General features: G+C 39.7%; 1 protein-coding gene across 1 annotated transcript in view; it reads right to left on the bottom strand.

The window, feature by feature from the left end:
* The window catches only part of asic4a (acid-sensing (proton-gated) ion channel family member 4a), a 93761-nt gene extending 87526 nt beyond the window's left edge, over positions 1–6235 (bottom strand). Inside the window, exon 1 of the mRNA XM_005919323.3 lies at positions 4883–6235. Coding sequence (XP_005919385.1) covers positions 4883–5458 — 576 coding nt within the window. The 5' untranslated portion in view covers positions 5459–6235. The remainder of the gene's footprint in view (positions 1–4882) is intronic.
* Positions 6236–22973: the final 16738 nt, after the last annotated feature.

Below are 22973 nucleotides of genomic sequence, written 5' to 3'. Positions count from 1 at the left end.
GTAGACAGTGTATATTGATTGATTTGGGTTGGATATTTGCTAAAACAAACAGATATCTTGTTCCAAAGATCAGTTTCTTCACTAACTCTGGCAGCATTAACAAATGCAGCTGAGACTGGGCCCAAAACACAAGCACAAGATAATTAGTCACACCAGGCTTGGAGTAGGAAGGGCAGGGAAGCAATCTGACTGAAGGATGTATTGATCCTCTAGAGAGGGAGGGGCACCCAGTCAGGAGTCATGATCAATCTTGCAAGCCAACTCTCTCAATCTGTGATGAGACCTGTGTGTGTTTGTGTGGGGAAGTATTCCATCTACACTATACACCCTTTGGTACACATGTTTGTGTTTGGGTGCCTGTGTGCATGCGTGTGTTGTGTGCAGCCACATTAACACTACCAACAGCTCAGTGTTATGACTTGTCAGAAAGAGACAAATGTCTGTGTGAGTAAAAGACTCCCAGGGGTTAGAGAAAGGGGGTTTAGCTGTACCACAACATCGGAAGCCTTTATCGTCGAGTTAAAAGCCACCGCCATCCCTGAGCCGCAGATTCTCCTCATCACGCCGAGCGCTCTAAACCGAGGCACAGTTAGACGTTTTAAAACCAGCTCAGGAAGCGATGGAAAAGGTAAATCTTCCCAAATATAAACAGTTTGCATATTGGTGTTATCCATTGGCTGGTCACAGGTGGGTTTAATCTGATTAGACAGTGGTGATGCATATCAGGAGGAGCAACAGACCAAATGCACTGTAATTCATCTTCCTCTGATACACTGGAGGAGGAGGAGGAAGAGGAGGAGAAGGTGGGAAAGGAGTGCAGTGGCACTGAATTGGGTTGCAAAAGCAGCAGTCCCCCCTTTAGCCTCGAAAAAATATGCGATCAGTTTTTTGTTTTTTTTTCCCCTCCTGCATTTTGCAAGAAGAGTAAAAGATGATAAAAAAAGACAAGAAAAGAGTTGTTTGTTTATGGGTGGTGGAGGATGTAATAACGCTCACCGCTGGCCTCTAGGGTTGAATCCGATATCAGACAGCATGTTAAGCTGCAGGGACTCCCACAGCAGTGGAACTGTAGATGGCTAATTGACAGGCTGTTGAAGACGAAGCCAGTCCAGATAGCCAGTCACTTTCACGCTCCCACACTCCTCGCTCTCCACCAGGAGGGAAGATGGCAGGCTGGGGGAGAAGAGTGTGTGTGTGTGTGTGTGTGTGTGTGTGTGTGTGTGTGTGTGTGTGTGTGTGTGTGTGTGTGTGCTGTTACACTTTGGAGCCTCTAGGGAAGCGGATGTCACTCCTACAGTTATCTGCACATATACACAGATTTTCACACGAGCGCAAACACATACACACACACACACACGAATATATAAGTGAGAATGAAATCCTGTAACTGAGTTTTTGCGGGGCTCAAAGACAACGCCAAAGGTCGGGGATGTATTTCTTGTTGTAACATGGAATGTCACACTCATGCAAGGGCTCAGGAGACACATTTTACACATCAGGCCCAAGTAGGAGATTGTGGAGACTGTGCATGGCTTCAGCATATCAGAAAAATGTAAAAACTTGTTTTGAAAGTCGGCTCTATGTGAATCCACGCCAGCTACATATGAAACTCTAAGTCTAGGTGTATGCCAGTTCTGTAGCTTGTTACCATCGAGACTTAAATTCGCTTCCCTATTTACGCTCTCACTATAATTTTTCATTGCCTCCCATCTTTCTCTCATGACCCACACAGGAGCAGTACAGTTATTGAGATCAACTCCCAATTATGTCTCTTTTGTGCCATTTTCTACATTATATTGATTTACATTAATGCGGCTTCGGATTTTGTTCTACTATGAAGGATATGACGGGGGAAGGGGGTGAAAATCATCTGTGGCTTACACCATTACACATTCAATTATCTATAAAACACACAATGGAGGCTTCAGTCAGTGAAATGACAAATTGCAGGCGGAGAGCTCTTCAGTGTTGTCCCCGTTAACCCAGGTTTTTATAGATCACCTCGCATGCCACCCTATAGCTGTGTAGTTATCTCCATGAATATATGCAGAAGGGATCTGTCCTTGCTGAGAGCAAAATCTGATAATGCAGCAGCAAACACAGCTGAGAGTCAGAGCAAACCAATTCAGAGCTCTGTTTAAAAAAAGCCAAAGGGCTCGCTGCTCATCTGTGCGACAGCACCACACAATAGATGAACAATTATTCAGAGTTAGACTGGAAGAAAAATATTAATCTATTTATTCATGGCTTGTTGAATCAGCTTTATCTTCTGTGATTAATCCAAGTCAATAATGTAATCTTTAATTATAAAGAATGGCCTTATTACCTACGTCAAATAATCACGTCGGTCCACGATGCTGGAAAGAGGAAAACAAATTTCTCTGCTACGTGATTATGTATTTTTCTGCCATGAATTAGAGCAGCCAGACCTTTTTTTTTTCCTGGCCTTGAGACTCATATTTATTTGACTCTTTCATCAGTGAATGCACAGAGGGCAAGTCATGATTTCTGAAATAAACAAACTTAAAAAAAGAGAGAAAAATATTGATATATTTTTGAGATTTTAGTGTTTTTGCAGAAACCGTTTCAGTCATGGCTATTTAGATTTGGGATTTTATAGTAATTCAAATAAAAAAATTAAAAGATATAATAAAGATTCTGAGAGAAAAATAAAAGGAAAACTGGAAACCGGAGGTCTATTACACAGAACACGGTCTGGTTACAGAAAAGCTCAAATGTCAGAAAATGTCACAATTATTTTTCATCATACAATTTTCCCAAGAGTCCCGCATCCATGAAGCTTTTATCAAAATATAACATCTGGAGCTCCCAGAATGATCAATCAAAAGAAAATACATTTCGATCCTGAAGCAGGGCCCTATACGAAGAATAATGACAAGTTTGTGCAGGACTCTAGTTTTTTTGAACATGCTTGCATGTGATTAATAGCACATCACCTGTAATAATGGCCTTCTTGCTGCATGCAATTTCCAGTTAGAAATATACACGTGCACAAATAAAAACAGAGGCACGCATGCATGTAAATGAGCTTCACTGGCATTGTCCTGTTTTGCGTTCTGCCCACCAGTCTGATCCCACAACTCCCAGTCCTTCCTCTCTTTGCACTCCCAGTGCAGATTCCCACCAGGACTCAGAGTAAGTGATTTTTCATGCGTGGCGGCAGCAAGTAGTCTGTAACAAATCTAACTGACAGCCCCTGAAAATGCAGATCACATAGTTGCCAGAGAGGAAACAGCAGCTTAGGGAACTTCCAACAGGATCCTAATCTGTGATGAAGTCACCCAGTGTCCAAAGAGAGCTACAGGACGTTTCATCGACATGGAACAGACATTTCCTGGATGTCAGAATTGTCTGCTAATTAATGTACTCAGAGAGGAGTGAGTGTCAAAGTGTCAGAGGATATTGCCGTCAAACCTGCCAGAAGCACGTTACAAACTTTTAGAGTCGCGATGCTGCTTCAGACTGAATACTGCAAAACTTTTTGGGTACCCTGAGGAGCACAACATTTTCTTTTGCTCGACAGAACAACTGAGAACATTTTCTGGAGGGGAATCCACGCTCATGTCACAGGTAATTTTATGTGTATATGTAAGAGGCTGCCTTGTCAACAAAATAAAGAAAAAATAAATACCGTGCTAGAGTGTCGGAGAAATCAAATGAGAAGCAGAGAGACGTCATTATTTCTTCAGCGTAATTTGGCACATCAGACATAATGTAGTGCCATCTCTGTGATAAGACAGAATCTTCAGGTCTCAGAAAGGTGAGCATATCAATGTTCAACATACCCTATTAAGACTTGACATCCCCACTTTATCATCACTAAAGCAATTGCATATTCCTATTCCTGCAGGAGAGATGGGGAAATCCATCTCCTGCAAGGACAGTGCCTTTAATAAATAGTGCACAGAACACAGGCACAAACTCTCCCTCTTTCACCTGATCCTCTCTCTCTTTCCATCTCTCTCTCTCTCTCTCTCTCTCTCTCACACACACACACACACACACAGACACACACACACTTTCCCTCTCATGGAAATTGTTTCATTCCTTTTAGTCAATCTGGCTAATGCAAAAATCATGTATGTCAGTCTTTAAATATTTAATCTTAACAGCAGCGAGATTGAAATACAACGTTGAAGAAGCATTACTCCTTCCTTCCCTCCTGAAAGGTACAAGAGCCCAGCGAGAGGGAGAGCGAGAGAGAGGCAGGCAGCTGCTCTGCAATGTCAGGAAGAGAGAGTGGAAGCGACAGGGAGAGATGGAAAAGAGAGGAAGAAGAGACTCGGCTATTTTTGATGGCAATTTTGTTGCCATGCACTCTCAGCTAGTAGGGTTGGAGGCAGCACTAAAGCGCAGTTTGCCTTGGAAAAGTACACAACCACATACAACAGCTCTCTGTTTTTCTTCTTTGGGAGCAGCCTTTGTTCTTTGACATAATAGATTCTAGTGGAGGCACGGCTGAAGAGAAACACTGTTGCTGCTTAGAACTTAGTGAGAAGAGATACAGCTCGATGACTGAACAAAAGACATGAATCTTGCATGCAGAACTGTACCGTGGGAACCACATGGCCCCAAGAGATGAGTAGAAACACAAAGAGAATTTAAACCGCTCGTCTTAACGAGATCCTACCGCTTTCATCCTTACAGGTAGTTTTGTGTGAACAAGGATATTGTTCACTTACACACTTGTGGCCCCTTTAATGTTTCAAATACTTGTTTAACAAGGTTGCTTTTGCAGGAACAACAACAACAACAACAACAACAATAAAAGTTTTTTTCTGAAGCCAATAAATCACAACTGAGTGGTGTCACTTTGTAAGAGCAAGCAAAACACAAAACTTTGGGAAACTTTTACACTCACCACAGTGAAGTCCTCGGCTGAGCAGTTCTGTCCACTAAAATTACAGCTCATGAGCATCTCTTCTAACTGATGTCCTGTCCTGTTGAAAATGTCCTGCATGTCAGGAGCAGGATACATTAAATCAGTGGGTTTGTGCCCGTCCCTGTTTTTGGGGGGCAGACCTGTCAAGTTAGCCAGGTGGTAGATGTCAGCATCGGTGAGCGCTGAGAAGCGAAAGCGGTTTATGTTGCAGATGGTCACAGCGGGGAAAACCATCTCGGGGGTCGCCTCTTCATTCAGAGCTGTGACGTGAGGGTGCTCCAGGTAAGAGATGGCACACTTAGCTGCTTGGTACAGAAAGAGTGCCAGTGAAGTCAAAAAGGCAAGAGCCCAGAGAGTCTGCCGGATGCCCAGCCGACCAGAGACAAAGATATGGTTAATCCCATGAAGGGAGCAGGAGTTAGCAAACCCGGCCAGGTCCTTGGCCGGAGGTGTGCAGCTCTCCTCGATCAGGCTCTCCTTGTCCCCATCCTGCTTGCTTTTCTGCTTCTCATCCTCCTCTGCAAATTTGATTTTGCAAACAAATTCGATAGGCATGGGGGCAGCCAGGTCTGCGTTTTGGTTTTGTTTTTGATGACAGCTATAAGCCCTGGATCACTTCTCTCCCACTTCCTCGCCTTTTGTCGTCTGTGCAGGAAACAACTCCAAAAAGAAAAAGACGGGAGAGAGTTTGTTGCTGCTGCTGTCGCTGCTGCCTGTGCTGTGACTGATAGTGCTGCTGCTGCTTCTGCTGCCACGGCTCCTAGTGACTACAGCGCTGCTGCTGCTGTGCTGCTACTGCTCTGAACGCTTGTCTCACTACTTGATCAGCTCACACAGTCTCGCTTATCAGCAGTAATACAGCTGTCAAAAAAAATAAAAAAATAAAAAAAATACCCTTGCACACAGCCTCAGACCCACAGATGAAAATGCAGCATTTTGAGTCGGGCTAAAATAAGAACAGGGCACTTAATAATTCACGAGAAGGTAACATTGTCATTATTTCCTCCTCACTGGCGCGAGTCGCAACTTCCCCCGGTCATCCCCATGCTTCCCCGCTGACAGACCACCTCCTGCTTAATCCACTTGTTTGGATGGTGCTTTCACTTCTCAACCTGAATAAAGTTGGTGTCAGAGGTTCTCCTGGCAAACATCTGGTGTTTGATGTGAATTGCAGAGGGTCACGGCATTTTCATGCCACACTGAATAAGGTCTCTAGAGAATGCCTAATTGAAACAATAATGAGCGGTGCAAGCAGTGGAATTGAGCACGAGCTAACCCCTGGCAATCAATCTTGTCTTTGCAACAAAAAAGTAAAAGACTATCGATCGAGCGAATGTGTCTGTCAGAGATTAAGCGAGGCAGTACAACGGTGTTTCCTTATCAGGAACTAATAGTAGCATCACAAGACTCCAGCACGAATTTGAATTAGTGAATGCATCCTGATCTGGACCCCGATGCTGCTAAAGACGTTGAAATCGAGTATCGATCTGCCTCCGTCCCTACCCTTTACAGTGCGTGTCTCAGTGCTGTTAATGGCCCTTTTCCAAGTTGCCAAACAAAATTATGCAAATGGAAGGCAGAAAAGTGAGAGCCCTAATGCATGTTATTCCCCTTTAAATGGAATTAGTCATGCGGGTCACATCACAAGGGGCTGGGACCTCTAGAGAAAAGGCATATTTAAAAGTGAATTCAACCGCTCTAAACACACGTGCCAAGTCAAGTCTGAAAGAGCACCAGAGACCAAAAGGAGCAAATAAGGGGACTTAAAAAAAAAAAGAAAAAAAAAGAAAAATGCCCTGCATTTTCTTAATCAGCTTAAAGAGGTCTTGTGATTCACATAAAATGTGAAAACCAACAGAAGAATCATTTTTGACATAAGATTCTAGAAATAATCAAAATAAAATTGTAATCTGTTTGGCTGGTTATAAAAACAATGTTCCTCTTTAGACACTGAAAAAAAAGAAACATTTCCCAATTTTGCCATTTTCTCTCTTTATGTCTTGTTTTGTCATTTCAGATCTTTAGACATTTGTTTTTATTGCAACTGTTTATTGGTGTTGTGTTTTTCGGCTAGATAAACAGATATATGTAGAATATTGCTTTTACTTGATACAAGTTAAGCATCCACGGTTTAGCTATGCCTCTGGCAGGCACAGAGCCCTTCTAACCACAGAGTGTTTTATGTAGTCACTCCCAGAGGATGCTGGGGTTATTTACTGTCTCACAGAGGGAATGAAGGCTCACAGTCCACGCCATGACTAAATACCAAATGTGAATAAAAAATATGCAGACACATCTGGCACATGAAAACCATTCAAGGAGTAGATGGCATTACATTTGTCATGATGTTTGTCAGAGTCAATTACACTCCAAACCCCAGGCCTGCTTTGTGTCTGATGCCCTAAAAATGAGATACAATGGATTAAATGTCACTGACCTTCAAGTTATTTTTGACACTATGAATAATGTCTCATTTTGCAACAACATCAGCGGGGGCTTTTTGTAGGGCATCACGGTCAAGTCATACACAAAGTGCTTTTTCTCTTTTTCAAATACAAGGTACAGTTGAGACAGAAAATGCTTCAAAATGGCTGTTGAAAATCGCTCTTTTTGGTCTGTTTATTGAGAAATGAAAGCAGTTTGCAGAGCTGTAAGATGTGGATACATGATGCCTTCCCTTAGAGAAAAGGCTGACAGCTTTATCATTTTGTCCAAAAAGCTCCATCTATTGGATGTCTCTGTACTCAGTGTTTGCTTTGATGTCAACTGAGTAACAGAGTGAGAAATGTCCAAATCATCAACTACAGTTTTAAGACGATGGTTTTGGGCAGTCATTCCAATGATAACCAAAGAAAAAAAAAACAATTAACTGATTGTATTTGCATATGAAAACTACAAATGTTTAAAGAAACAACATCTGGCATTACACTGAAAACTTTTGCACTTAAAATATGTTTTTATATTTGCTTTAGACTCTCTATTCCAGGTACCGTGGTAGGTGGCCAGCTAAGGATCCAAATCAGGAATACAACGAATTAGGTGTTGGAGAGCATTTACCGCAACAATCAGTGATGGACTCAAAAACGACTGCATTGTTTGTAATGCCGTTTTGATGATTGTGAAAATTGCGTATCGGAGTTGTTCTTTGCAATTTCCTGTTGTGTGGTTCACTTCTGCAAATGAACAGAACAAATCCACAGATGAAATGACAAAGTTTTCTTATTCCTGACTCACTTGTGTGCTCCCTAAATGGCTACATCCTTTTCTTGTTTATACTCACCCTGTGTATCTCAGGTCCACTCAGGAAAAACCATGGCTTCCATTCTTTGTGTATTATGTATATCAACATGAAGTAAAATGGGCTGAGTTTTATATAAAGACAAGCAGAGAACAGAGCATAGGGAGCTTCGTGGAATGGGTTTCCATGCCACTATAAAGCATGCCACTACTGGACTCCAGAGCAATGGAAATGTGTTACCTGGAGTGACAAAAAACGTTTCTCCATCTGCCAAACTGATGGACAAGTTTGGGTGCCTGGAGAGGGGTACTTGTCTTCTCTGTACTTGGCACTGTGCCAAGTGTAAAGTTTGGTGTAGGTGGGATTATGGTGTGAGGCTATTTTTCAGTGAAGTTCCAGTGAAAGAAACTCTTAATGCTTCATCATACCAAGACATTTCGGGCAATTTCATACTCCCAACTTCGGGTAGTAGTTTGGGGATGGCCCCTTCCACTTCTACCGAGACTGCGCACCAGTGCACAAAGCAAGGTCCATAAAGACATGGACAAGCATGTTTAGTGTGGAAGAACTTGACTGGCCTGCACAGAGTCCTGACCTCAACCCAAACTGATACAATATGTGGGATAAGTTAGAACCACGACTGCAAGTCAGGCCTTCTCACCTATCATCAGTGTCTGACCATTCTGAAGGAATGGTTAAAAATTCCCATCAACATTCTCCTAAACCTCATGGAAAGCCTTCTTGGTGTGGATCATCAAAGTGCTTACTATTAACTGTAGCTATGCTCACTTTTATACTGTCTATGCTACTTGGCTTGAAAAGCTCAAGCCAGTGTAAACGGGACATGGTCATGGTCAGAGTCAAAGAGAATTAATCTTGCTTCCAGGGAGAACAGCCAACACTTCCTACTAGATGGCAGTAATTTAATAGATGGATGCAAACAAGCTAAACGGTTTATGACAAAATACTGTTTGAGATGCACGACAAAAGACTGCTTTTGCTTTAGGTTTTAATTAATGTCTGGTTGTAGATTTCACCAGACAAGTAGCACTTTGCTTACACTACAAACGTGTAGATACACTGTAGGAGCTGTAAAGTTTGGTTGAGAAACCAAACATTTACCTATGGAAAATTCTCCTTGACACATCTGCAAAGCCTAAACCAGCGCCAAATGTGAAGCCATGGTCGTTGTAAAGTTTTTTTTTTACCGTTCAAGATCGATTATTGCTAAATTGTGGTTTGAACCTCAACTTTCACCGCCTTAAAGCTAAACTACAGGCAATCTACAAGCTCAAAATTTACACTGGATAAGACTTAAAGACTTAGTTAAACTAAACCAAACAGTACCCACCTGTGTGAGCTGATGGTCTTGTATTCCCAGAAAGCTGTGGGGGAAAAGCAGAAAATTAAAAGTTTAGTCAATGATGGACTGAAAAGAATTTTTAAATTTAAAGTATCCAAATATGAGGATGCATAAAATGCACACGGTGTGTAAATTAAGGGAGAAACTAAAGGAAAAGTGAAGACATTTGCATTATTTTGATCTAGACTGCTGAATGTGAAACCTGCGGGACTGTTCAGTTCTTTTCAAGTTAAAAAGACACAGCGTTCACCCTGCGAGTGACCGCACTAATGTACTGTAATTTTTCCTCACTAGCTTTCCCAGGAGGTTGCAGTGTTCATTAAACTTTAAAGAGATCTTTCAAATCAGATGTATCTATCTCCTTGAGAGCATGAATGTTTTCAGCAAATTTCACTCAGTTCATTCATTTGGGAAAGTTCAGACTCACAAATGACTGTTTGATCGTAACTATGGTGAAGAGGATCTGCTGAAGTTCAAACCAAGTATCAGAAAGGTAAGAAAAGTTGCTTTGAATATGGCATTGTTGGTGGTGTAAGACAAACAACATATTAAATGGGTATTAATAGATGGGGCATTCTTCTTCTTTTCTCATTCTTTTAATAATAATAATAATAATTTGAGTTTATTTAAATACCACTTATAAAAAAAAACCCAGCATGTTTCTCAAAAACACATGAACAAAAGGCTTAGAAGAAGTATAAAAAGGTGGATATCAATTAAAATAGGCCATGCAAGACTCAAGTGCAACATCTAAAATTATAAAGAAGCTACAAATGACTGCATAATGAAGAGTAAATTGAAATTGACCTAAAATTTAAAAGTCAAAAAAACAAAATTGACATAAGCTAATAATCTAAACGATATAGGGTCTATATTAAAATTTATAAGAAAGTCCTATCAGTCTTTAACATCGATTTACAAGATGACAGTGAGTGTGAGCTGGAATTAAGGTGGAGTATTCCACAACCAAGAAGTCCTAACAGGAAATATTCAATCACCTTTTGTTTTAAGGTGTGCAATGGGAACAGTTAACACGTTTCTGAGGATCACAGGCTGCACAATAATAATGGACTTCAGTTCCAATATGGATGCCAGAGCCAGACTGTGAATGGCTTTAAAAGTAATGAATAAAATCTTAAAATCAATTTCAAAAGTAATGGACAGCCAGCGTTGAGTCAATGAAACTGGTCTAATATGTTCACTTTTTTAAGAAGTCTATTTATCGATTTATGTCCCCCCCCCCCCGATCCTGCTAAGGATAGGTAGAAGAGGATGGATGGGATGGCATTATTGATACCTGTTACAAGGAGGGCCAGGTGATAAAAATAGCGCACATCCAGTTCTTAATATTTTAATGGGAGCTAGTGCTGCGTGTCATCAGCATACAAGTGGAAGAAAATGTTATTTCTCAAGATTCAAGATCGACCTAATAAACCTATTTTGTCATTTTTCAACCATGTGACATTTTTTACTTCGCCCAAAATGGTTGAGGAGTAAGGTCACGTGAAGCGCACATGGTAAAATATAGGCGGACCTTACTCTTTCTGTCTATGTTCACATTGCAGTATTTTATGCCTTGTGCTACTGGGATACATGAATTTCTCCATAAAGCAAATTTTCTCTTCTTTACGAAAACAACTGTAGTTTGTCTCTAGCATGTGGTAACAATTTCAAGAACACTTATAAAATGTTTCGTCTTAAAGGGTTTAAGAACTAAACATTAGATTTTCCATTAAACTGACAGACAGTTAATGCAAAGTGTATTTTTTTTACTCTTGATTACCTTTGTTAAAAGCACTGTCTGCTAAAAAGACTTACATTCACTCGATCGCCTAATAATACAGTCGTTTCTTTAAATGTCGATGCATCATGGATATTGTGAATCGCCTGTATTTACTTTTCGTCAGGAAATGAAGACAAAGCACAGGTGCCGATTGTTATTATAGATCTATTCTGCTTATGCCTATGGCACAAGTATTTTTTCTCTCACTAAAACTGAATGAAATAAAAATCATTTTATGCACTGCAATGTGGAGCCAAAAGATATGCCTGTGCACTTTTTTGACATGTAATGTATTTTCTATTCAGATGAAGAGCACAAACAGCCTAGCTCTTAGACTTGCATGTGTGTGATTTGTATTTGATATATTAATGTGTTGATAACAAATAATGAAGACCCAGTGCAGCAGAGGCTGCTCCTACCTCAGCACCAAAACGGACAGGTATCTGTGGTCAACAGAAAACCCTGCTCTGTGGAGCCAGCAGGGGAAATGTCATATTTGCATAAATGCCACAAAATATTGTATTTCTTCTTTTTTTTTTATATCATTCATATTTGAAGATGTAGAATTGTAGAGGCCGCAGACAGCGGGTTGATATTTGTTCTGTTTTTCCTTGAGCAAACATCAGAGATCTCTGCTCAATGAGGGGGAAATTTAGATTGAACTGTTACAATCTAGGGAGGAAATACACTGAAGGGTACTTGAGTTAAGTTACTGAAGTCTGTCTTCACGAAGCTTCTCATTGTGATTTTTTTTTACTGCATTCCCACCTGACATCTGATTTTAACCTGGACTCACCTTTTTTAAAGCCTCTGTTTTAAGGATATTCTGTATTATGCGCAACTTCTTTCATCTCTAGAACTGATGTAACATTTTCATTAGAAATCAATGTCATAGTTTTTGTAGTTTTACCTCTTCAGTCTATTTTGTGGGTAGAGCTTTATACACTGAACTCTATTCAGTATAATTATGTTGTGATGGAAATTTCCGCTGTTTCTGAGCCTTGGGGGCTTCAACTAAAAGCAACCAGTTTCAGTCTTGTTCACAAAAAATGTATTTTCAACACGACGTGCATAAACAAGCTATGATAAACAGCACTGCTCGTGCAAAAAGCCATCTTCATCACTGTGTGAGCAAAAAAAATAAGAGAGAAGTGCATCCTGAAAACCCATTTATATCTGACCCATGCAAAAAAATCACAAAAAGATCAGTGGTCATGACAGCCATTGTCAATGCAGACCTGCACAATTATATTTCAAAGGATGTTATATAGACAGTTTGACAAGTCCACCTGCTTTGGATGTTATCATCCTTTTGAGTGACTCGCATCATTTGTAATCACTCACATAGATGGTGGCTAGTAGGTGCCCTCCTGCACCTACCTCCCTAAAGACGTGTTATCATTCACTCTAATCCCTGATAAACAGAAAGAAACAGAGATTATGTAAGAGGCACCTAGAAGTTGCTAGAATTATCCTAGAAATGTATAAAAACCTGAGCTTCGTAACGTGTTATGTTGTCAAAGGCCAAAGCACCATCTTTTACAAACCCTAACAAAACGCTTTCACAAGCAAGTCTCACAACAATAGCTGGTTACTTTGAAGCCCTAATGTAAATGAATAGGGAGAGAGACATTATTTTAGTTGTAGTGCTATAAAAACCACATCTATTCAAACATTAGAAAAATCCCATATAAACCACCTCTTTCTCTCTAATACTTCTACTATGCATGCAGGTATGAACCTCTATTGTTCAGTGTAGTTGTCAATGCAGCATGACTGGTTAAAATTTCCTGTTTTGACTGATGATCAGAGATGGGCAGTAACGCGTTACTGTAATCCGATAACTTTTTTCAAGTAACGAATAAAGTAAGGGATTACTATTGCAAAAACGGTAATTAGATTACCGTTACTTTCCCGTAGGAACGCTGCGTTACTGCGTTACTAAAACCGTGATTTTTTTGCAAGAATGTCTCATGACAGTGACGTAAGCGACAACAGCTGTGTGCAGATCAACAATGGATAATATATCAAGTGCGAGAGAGTATGAGCGTGCAGCGTTTAAAGCGTGGAAGTACTGACCTTATTTTGAGTTTGATTCCATAAAAAGTGACAAAAACATTAGCGTCTGTTGTGCGTGGGAAGAAAACTTCTTTTTACAGCGAAAAAAACCCCTAAACTTCCAAGCAAGCACCGAGTGCGCTATGACGTAATGGGAAATTCACAGAGAAACTCGCGGATTCTTCCACTGACCGCTGCGGCACACCTGCACCAGGGTAAACCTCCGCCTACCCACTCCTGCTTTACAGGTGAAAATAGAGCAACAGGACCGCTAGTCTTTGACTTTATTTATTTTCTGCTGTGTTTTACTTGCATCTATTTGAAAGAGTGAGTGTAAACACACACAAAAAAATATTTTATGTGCTGGAATGTGCAGAAAATAGGTTTAAATGTTAAACTAATTTCTTCACAGTCAGAGAATGTTGCATATAATTAAATTTTTGCTTGATGCATAAAGTTAAAAGATTAAAACTAATAAAACAAGTTTTAAAAAGAGACTTTTCCATTTGATTACATTTTGTATGATGGATTATGAGAAAAAGTAGAATTGGGCTGAAAGATCTATCGCTTTATCACCTATTCAGGTTGTAAATCGTGTTTTTTAAAAGTAGCTAAATAACTAAGTAACTAATTACTTTTGAAAATAAGTAATCAGTAAAGTAACGGGATTACTTTTTGGGTAAGTAATCAGTAATTAGTTACTGATTACTTTTTTCAAGTAACTTGACCAACACTGCTGATGATTGGCTCTTTGGGGGCAGTGCTATGTCTATTCCTGATATAATGTTACTGCCATAACCAAATATTTGTGGTGCCTGAAAATAACTAAGCAAACAGTGTGTCGAAACAAAACTTGGATTCAAAAATGTGTCTGCTAGTTCATTTTTCTTTAACATGTTTTTCAGTTTTTGGTTGCAGAGTTGTTGGATATAGGAAAAAAAAAAAAATAGGCATAGATGTATATATTTTAAAAAAAATGAAACGGTGCTATTACACGATGCGTGGCAGAATACAGTAATGGCAAAGTAAAGACCTTCCATCCTATTTGTAATAGATCTTATGCTCAAGTTTAGCAGATAAAACTGATAAAATTGCTATTCCTCCTGTCCCCTTAACCAGACTTCAATTTCTCCTTTAAAACTCTGGGGCCAACATAGCCACCTTAAAATGAGGTAACAGCCATTTAACTGGATAACAACATTGAAAATGGGGTACTAGCAACAGCCATTTCAAGGAAGCTACAACATCTGCAGCATCTGTTGTGTTACATTAATATTTTTCTTCAGGTTTAACATGAATTTCCCATGCACTGCTAAAATGGCAGCATGTAGAGCATCACAGCAGTAAAGGACTGTGACCACTGTAGAGCTGCATTACTCTAGAAACAAAAAAAAAAGCTCTGCCCCCTTTCCCATACCTGCACTAAACTGGATTTTTTTTAAATATATATACATAAAACTACTTAAAATAAGGTAGCAGTTATCAGCATTTAACAGTTTGTGTGGAAAACTGAATATAAATAATAATGAGTGTGCTTTTCTTCTATACATGAATGTAATGATGTTTGCAGATGGAGGGAAATGGAGGAGTTTTTTTTTTCTTGCCGCTGTAGCAAATCTCACTATTTGATCATGCATCGGTGCATTGGCAGAATTCCTGGTACAATGGTTCTTTATGTTTTCCCGGGAATGTCATGTTCATGTGGTAAGTCATGGATGGCATGTCTATTTATTTATTTATTTTTATGTGTAAATACTGAAAGTTGAGAAGCAACGGTAAATGCCACTGACAGCAATCATTCAGCTGATTACACAGGCAGCACCAGCTGCAACTCTGCAAACAGTACAATTAATTGACAAGAACACAAAATCAGCTCTGCAGATCTACTCCTCCTCTACTTATTAAACAAATTTGGGGAGTTTTTTTAACCATAGTTTTAAGGTTTGTGCCATCAACTGGGTTTGAATATAAATCATACTGAAAATGTTTGTGCCTCACATAGTTTGCACATCACTGCACTGGTAATATTTATTTAGCCAACTGGTCGGGTTTTGAGACTTAGAAATGTTTATTTGATGGGTTGGTTCAATTCAAAACTATTCCGCTGCAGTGTAGGGAGTGCACACAGATGCTGAGCTTTGCAGTGGTGATGCTGGTGTGGAAAACTGGAAATGTGCAGAAAATTATAAATGCCTCTGGATTACAATTAACATTAGTAACTGTATGTACTGCAGACAAGTTCAGCTGTACTTTTTTTTTTTTTTTAATGTACAGATTTATACAGGTGTGTTTTAAACAGTTATGATACTTGATAGAACAAGAGGCATGTTGCAGCTAAGAAAAAAAATTTATTTTCCATCATTGCCCCTCCGTGTTTTTAAGAGGTAGGACAGATCCATTATAGCAAACAGAGTTCAGTCAATCTCCAGACGGTGTGAAGACTATTTTTGACACCGCTTGACATGACCTACTAATAAAACTATGACTCATGAGTTGTGCTTCTGTTTTGCATCTGCCTTCTAGGCAGCTGTAGCAGCACTGATGCCTCACAGAAAGAGAGTCCTGGGTCCCCAGGTGTCGCACAGTGGCTGCTCATTGGTCCTACTTCATACAGGTAAAAGCAGAGAATAAATTTCCCTGAAGGCATTAAAGAGTATTTAATCTTATTCTATGACTTGTCCTTTATATGGACAGATATTTATATAGTTGTGTTTATTTTATTAGGATTTTCTTACTTTGCTTTTGTTTTGCTTCATGCCATAAACAGTCTTAACAGAATGTGCAACCACCAATTTTGCTTTGGTTAATTCATTTTGCAACTGATTATTTTCTATAAATTCCAGGTCAAGATACCGGCTTTTTAACTTGCTGTCTGTATGCTTGTTTTATTATAAAAGGTTAAGGTGGTTAACACAAGCAGCTTTGCAAGCCACCGATATTTACACTGAGCAAAAGTCCCAAAGCAGATCAAGCAAAACATCCTCCCAGTTAAGAGAATGTAAAAGAGGAAGGCCGTGGATTTTGTTTAAATTGCAGGATTAGGTTTGCCATGACTGCTTGCACAGTGATGTAAAATTATCTGAGCAAAGCATATTGTGAATGTGATCCTTCGAAATTCTGTTCATTTGTTCATTTTGGTTTAGGCTGATTTCACTGTGCATCTGCAAAAGAAAATTTGGAGCCATTTACTCACCACTTCATTACAAATTCAGAACACTTGAGTTTTACTGTACCTTTCATCTCTGAAAATGCTGAAATGACTGGTGTAGCTTGCTAGGTAACATATCAGCTTGCATTAATGCTGAGATTGGACATGGTGTGGTTCAGTAGCTTAGTTCAGCCTTTGCGAGCACAAATTCTGCTACCATGTAATAATAGTAGATGAAAGTCAGAGGTTTCACTGCCTAATGAGAGCTCTCATTATTAAGGTTGTACTATCTACTGAAGGACCATATGGGTACTCATATTTCTGTATATGTAAGAACACACTGCCCAAAGGGAAGGGGAAAATATGGGAAGCTTGTGCAGTGGACTGAGGAATTGCCATGCTTTGCACATGAGTGCAAGGAGCAGGGTTCAGTGATCTTTTTTATAGCCCTGAGGATCACTTCTCTTCAACTACAAACAGATTGCTGTTCTATGCAGCAATGCAACACAATGCTCAAAGACACCCTCAATAGTTATGTGCCCACAAAAAGGGAAAGAAGTTAAACATTCAGTTCAACCACACTGTCATTTGCAATAGTGTCTCCACTGATTTGAATGTACCAACTTGTTATATTCCTGGCACTAAATATACAACAGCGCTTTCTTCTAAATGATTGACAACTGTTCCCTTTACAACAATAAATACACAAGTAAAAGTAGTTTATTTCAACAGTAAATACAAAAAAAGACAGCCTTTGTCAAAGGGCACCAAGTAATTGACTTGCAAAATAGCAGGGAGCTACCTTCATAACTGAAGGTCATGGCAGCAAAACAGGTAACTGAGGCGAGTCTCCGCCTCCTGCTTCTAAAGTGCATTTGTTAGTTCTCTAAACTGACCCCAGCATAAAAAATGAAAGAAATCCTCTTTCCTATAAGCAAGTGGAACAAAAGCTAAATGTCACCGCTGAATCTTTTCTGACTGACAAACCAGCAATGCGAAACATCTACAATATATGAAGTTTATCGTAAATAATAAATGAACTTACTTCCCAACAGCCTGTTAAGAAAAGCACACTAACACACACACACTTTTCAAAGTTCATGGTGTCAGATTTCTTGAGTCACAGTAGCAAAATGAGGAGATAGAGCTGGGAGAGAACACAACCGGCGCTATAGCTAATTTAGTTGGTTGTAAATGAGAACAAACCTAGAAAGACAATTAGACAAGATGTAGGGTTCCTATGGTCTTGGAGTCAGAGAGGAGCTTGCTTGTTTTTTACTTTACTATTCTTTTTGAAACTTAAAAAATAACAGGAGGTTTTATCTAAGTAATTTATGTATACCAAGTATAGATCTCGCTGGTTCTATCCAAACTAAAACCATAATCACATAGCAGCTATCAAACTTCCTAATTAACATGTCCCATGTGTTTAATGCATCCACTAACAGAAATGCAAAAAGGCAGCAGGTGGCCACAGTGACTGTGTAGCCTTATCAATCGTCTCAACAAATAACAAGTGTATATCTAAGAATACTAAACTACTTGTTCTGAGTCGGCACAGTTCTGAAAAAAGAAATTCTTTGGTCAGTAGTGTTTATTGATGACGTGACTGCTGATAGAAGTATCAGGATGTATTCTGTACAGGGTTATACTCTCTGCTCAGAGACAGCCAAATGCTGCAAAACTGGTCAGATGGCATTTCACATTACAAATGACGCAAAAGCATACCGCAAGGGAACCTAAGAGCTTCTCAAGGCATAAAACATTGGATATTGTTTGATGGCCAATTGAGTTACCTGATCGCAACCCAAAGGAGGATGCTTTTTAGGTATTAAAGATAAAACAAGCCAACGAACAAAAAGCAATTGAAGGTGGCTGCAGTAAGGGTCTAGCAGAGCATCTGAAGGGAGGAAATGTTAGATGAGATCTACTGGTTCTTTAGACAGTCAATGACTGCAAATAAGTTTCATCAGTGTGCAACAATAATTCTATTTCAAATGATATTAGTTTCTCAAACAGACTGCTGTGTGAATGGATGGTTTGTCTGCTTTTGAGCCTCTGAGAACTTTAATTATATTGTTTGTAGCTTGCAGGGAAAACTACAAAATAAAATGTGTTATTGTCCAAATACAAGCTGTATATGTGCTTGCCTAAAGTTATAGTCTTTAAGCGATATAATATTTTGTTCCACTGCTGTGCAGATGACTCACATTTTAATATGCTTTGGAGAAGGTAAAGCCATGACCTATCTGAAGGCCTTATTGGACTGCCTGGAGGACATCACAACCTGGATGGTACAAAACATGCCTAATCTCAATTAACAGATGTGTTGTTTCGACCCCCTAACCTCTACGCCATCCTAACTGATGACATTGACCCCTAGGGTTATGAAAAGCCTTGGTTTTACAAAGAAAAACAAACTGTAGGAGATTTGTGAAAATACTGATACTTGATAAACAAATAACTGCATTTGAAAGCACCAGTTTCTTTTAACGTATCTTTTTTAAAGGTTAAGTTTTTTGTGTTCTTGAGCCTTTTATTTTATCTTAGCTTGACTACCCCAACACAGACACTACGGGCTTTACACAGTCAGTGTGCTTTCTCACCCATAAGTGATCTAAAATGCTGTCGCTCAGTGCCTAACAGGCTCATTTCACATGAGCTTCTCCACATTGGCTCACTGGTTTTATTTTTTAAGTCAATGAATGGGATAGCACCCACTCCCACACCTCTTTGATCTTTTAACGTTGCACACTTCCACAAGATCACTGAGGTCTGTCAACCAGATGCCCCTCGCCGTTCTAAGGTCCAGGCCTAGGCTGGAATTATGCTCGCTTACAAACACAGACGCGGACAGCTGCTGTGGATGAGTAGCTGTTCCTGCTGTATTATTTTCAATTAGAATCTGTCTGAAGGACGCATGGGGAGCTGGTGCATTGTGTCTCATGGACAAGTCCACAACATGGTGCCTCGTGTTTGCCCTCTGAGGATAAAATTTGCATCACTCGTGCCCAAGAGCTCATGTCCGTACACTCAGACATGGAAACACTGGTGTAAAGCAACTATGGCACAGATCAGAGCCTCACCAACACTGCACTTTAAAAAAAAAAGAAAAAAGAAAACGTATTTGAAAACTTAATTTGATTTTAATTTGGTCTGTAAATCAGGCTGACTTTGAATATTTATCTTGTACTTTAAGTTTTTTTGTCTTTTTTAATTAACACATGTAGGATTATGAAACATTATGGCTTCTTTTCTAGTGCTTAGGAATAACTATAATAAAAGATAACTGTGGCTTCCTCCCTTTTCTTTTTGGTTGTACCACACTTTGATCAGCCTTTAAGTGTGCTTATTAGTACATGGTCTTGACTAAACTGAGTGAGTCTAAATAATTACAATCATCTACCTGTTAGCATCTGATATCTTGATGCTGAGCTGGGAACCTCATTACTGGCCAGATGCTGACTTGTTATTCTATGCACATCTTGTCAGCGCAGCACAGATGGGATGGGGGGGACAGGATGGGTAGCCTGGGAGGTACCACCGACCCCCTTCCCCTCCCCATCAGCTGCACCAACAACATGCCACATGCTTCACGGGTCCGACCCATCCTCTCCTCTGACAGAAGCTCACCTGCCCTCCAGCCCCTCAGAACAACAGCGTGAGCTTGCCTGCCACCTGTGTTGAACAGCCTGAGCTACTGGGTCGCTGAAGCCTGAACAAATTCTCTGCTCGCCACTGGGAGACTTCCTGTTCATTAGGGATCTGACATTTTATTAACCATGGCATAAATATCTATTATTGGAAAAAGACTGCAAGGGGAAAAAAGGGCTGATGGTGCAAAGTAGTATCATATACATTTAAAATAAGCTCATTTAATGATATATTTGATTGAATAACAGTGATAAACTGATGTTTGTCTACTGAAGGAAACATAACAGAGCTTTTGGTAGTTCAGGCAGGCACAGAAGTTGTTTTATAATCACGTTACACTCTCCAGTCATGCATGGCCGTGACCTCTCTCGCTTTCTCTCCACTTCCTCTGCATCCTTTTGTATTATCATTTAATGCGTTTGTTCATGTTCATTAAATGTTGTGTGCTTGTGGGTTTAGGGACAGTCTGTGCATTTTCCCAAATGCTATTTCAGTGCTGTTTAGATCATAGGTCTACTGAGTAACTCACAAAGTATTTTAAAAAGAAATAATATTCAAAGTTAAATCAAACTGGTCATATTTCCATCTCGGAAATAAATGTTGCATCATTGCATATATAATTTGTACATACAGCGCGCTCGCTGTCGTGAACGAGCCGCGCGAGGTTTTTGTGGCACCCCGATGGAGCTCTCGCAGACTAAAATGCTTCAGCTGCTCTTCAAACAGCCTTAGGCATCATATGGTCATTTCTAATTATTTATTTATATATTTTTCAGAGCGAAAACCTGAAATTGTTTACTGTCAGCTCTGCAGAGCAGCCTCATTCACTGCCCCGCTGAAACCTGAACAAATTCATTGCTTGCCACTTAGAGACGGTTTGATTTTGTGTTCATTACGTTTCTGAGATTTTCTAAACAAATGGAATAAGTACACTAAGTAAAACATCCGCATGTAGTCAGAATGTCTAATGCAACACAAATTAGTTTCCCCAAGTGATGAATACTAATGTTATGTTGACAGGTTAGATTGTCATGTTTTGGTTAAGGCCTGTTTTTGTGAAATGGAAAACTGCTTATCTGAATGCTTTAAATTTTTCCATCCACAGAATGCAAATTATTCCAATAAAACGAGAGACAGAAAGCAAAAACATTCCTCCATCAACAATATAATATGTTAGCTTTCAAGCTGTGCCGGGATTTATTTAAATAGTTCTTCTTTCTACTACCTTGTCTGCCTCTTGCTTTTGGAAAAGGTGAAGCTGTAGGCTATAAAGAGGGTGTGATACTTAGACAGAAGATGAAAGCACACTGGGCCTAGACAGCCGATTCCCAGAGGGCAGTCCTGACGCAAGACATTAGAACCCAAATAAATCATGTAATGTTGCTGTATCATCCCTCTCTTGATCAATCTCACCTGATCAATATATCAGTCTTCAGGCACAATATCTGAGCGACAGTACAGCCGGCAACTGGTCATTAGCATCAGGTGAATAATTGGCTGACAAAAAGCTTGGTGGGGGTGACGCTGTTATATCAAGGGCAACAAGGGGCAAAAAGCAAAACACACTAATAACAAAACTTGCTGTTACAAATAGAGATGGGTCATTTTACTCCATTTGGTCTGTGCATCAGCCCTGTGCAAACTTTAGAGAAGGGTGCTGTGTATTATTTGTTTGAATAATACACTACTCGAGGTCAGTTGTTAATAACAAAATGTGGCCATTCACAGCATGATGTTCAGTTATCTGACAACACCCCATATTGTTCGGGCAGGTTATGAATGCGCGTCGATTCTTATTTTGTTCTGTGGAGCAAAGATAAAGAAAGCAATAATCCTGTGTATTAAAAGTATTGCTGTGGCTCCTTCAGTTCATCAAAGCACTCTGTGAAATAACAACACACTGTGCTACTAGTTGCCCATTAATTCATGTCACACTTGCTCACAGCAGGAACAAAGAGTCTCACTCTGAAATCTTATTTTCTTATTTTGCTCATTAGGGAACATTTTAACTTTACGGTGAATCGTTTTGCTTTTTACTGAACACATTGGCACACTGCTCAATTCGGGGGCTTTATACTTTTTTAAAAGGCAATACTCTAAGAGGGTTTACTTTGTTTGTTTGTTTCCCCAATGACATCTTAAATTGTCATCAGTAATTTGTTCCTATTGCTCTTCGGAGAAGATATTTTGACAAGTCACAGTAGAAAAATCCCAGGTTAATAACATCAGTATGGGAAGAATTCCATTTAGCTACTTCAGTTTTAGATTCTGTTATTGTTAATGCAAGGTCACTGGCATACTTGGGCAGAACAGAGCCATCACTGATCAAATTAGTAACACCCATGAGTGTTTACAACTGTGAAAGTGGCCTATGACCTTTTTGTTCCAAAAAGTAAAAGTTCAACAATGCCTGGTTGTTTACAGAGCAAGAACTTTCTATTTTGTAAAGGCAAACTTTTACCTTTAGCATGGATGGATTATATTTTAGCCACTGTTGAACTGACATGCATAACGGACTACAGGCATGGAGGAGCGAATCCCGATACATGACTATGGAAAATGGCATAAAATGTGTATTCTTGAGTAAAGGTTTCTGTTATCCATGGAAGTGTTGTTTACAGAGCCTGAAACCCTAAAAGCAACTATGAGGGGACGCAGACTCTACAGGCTCAGTTAGCATATTCATGTAAAATCTCATGACAGTACAATTACAAAATAATATAAAAAGACTGAACATATAGCACGGTGGTTAGCACTGTTGCCGCACAGCAAGAAGGTCCTGAGTTCAATTCCAACATCAGGCTGGGGTCTTTCTGTGTGGAGTTT

The sequence above is a fragment of the Haplochromis burtoni genome, unplaced genomic scaffold (assembly GCF_018398535.1).
Source record: "Haplochromis burtoni strain Fernald_Lab_line unplaced genomic scaffold, NCSU_Asbu1 Contig_20, whole genome shotgun sequence".
NCBI lineage: Eukaryota > Metazoa > Chordata > Actinopteri > Cichliformes > Cichlidae > Haplochromis > Haplochromis burtoni.
Note: the sequence above shows the minus strand (reverse complement) of the source record. Positions and strands in the feature narration are given on the sequence as shown.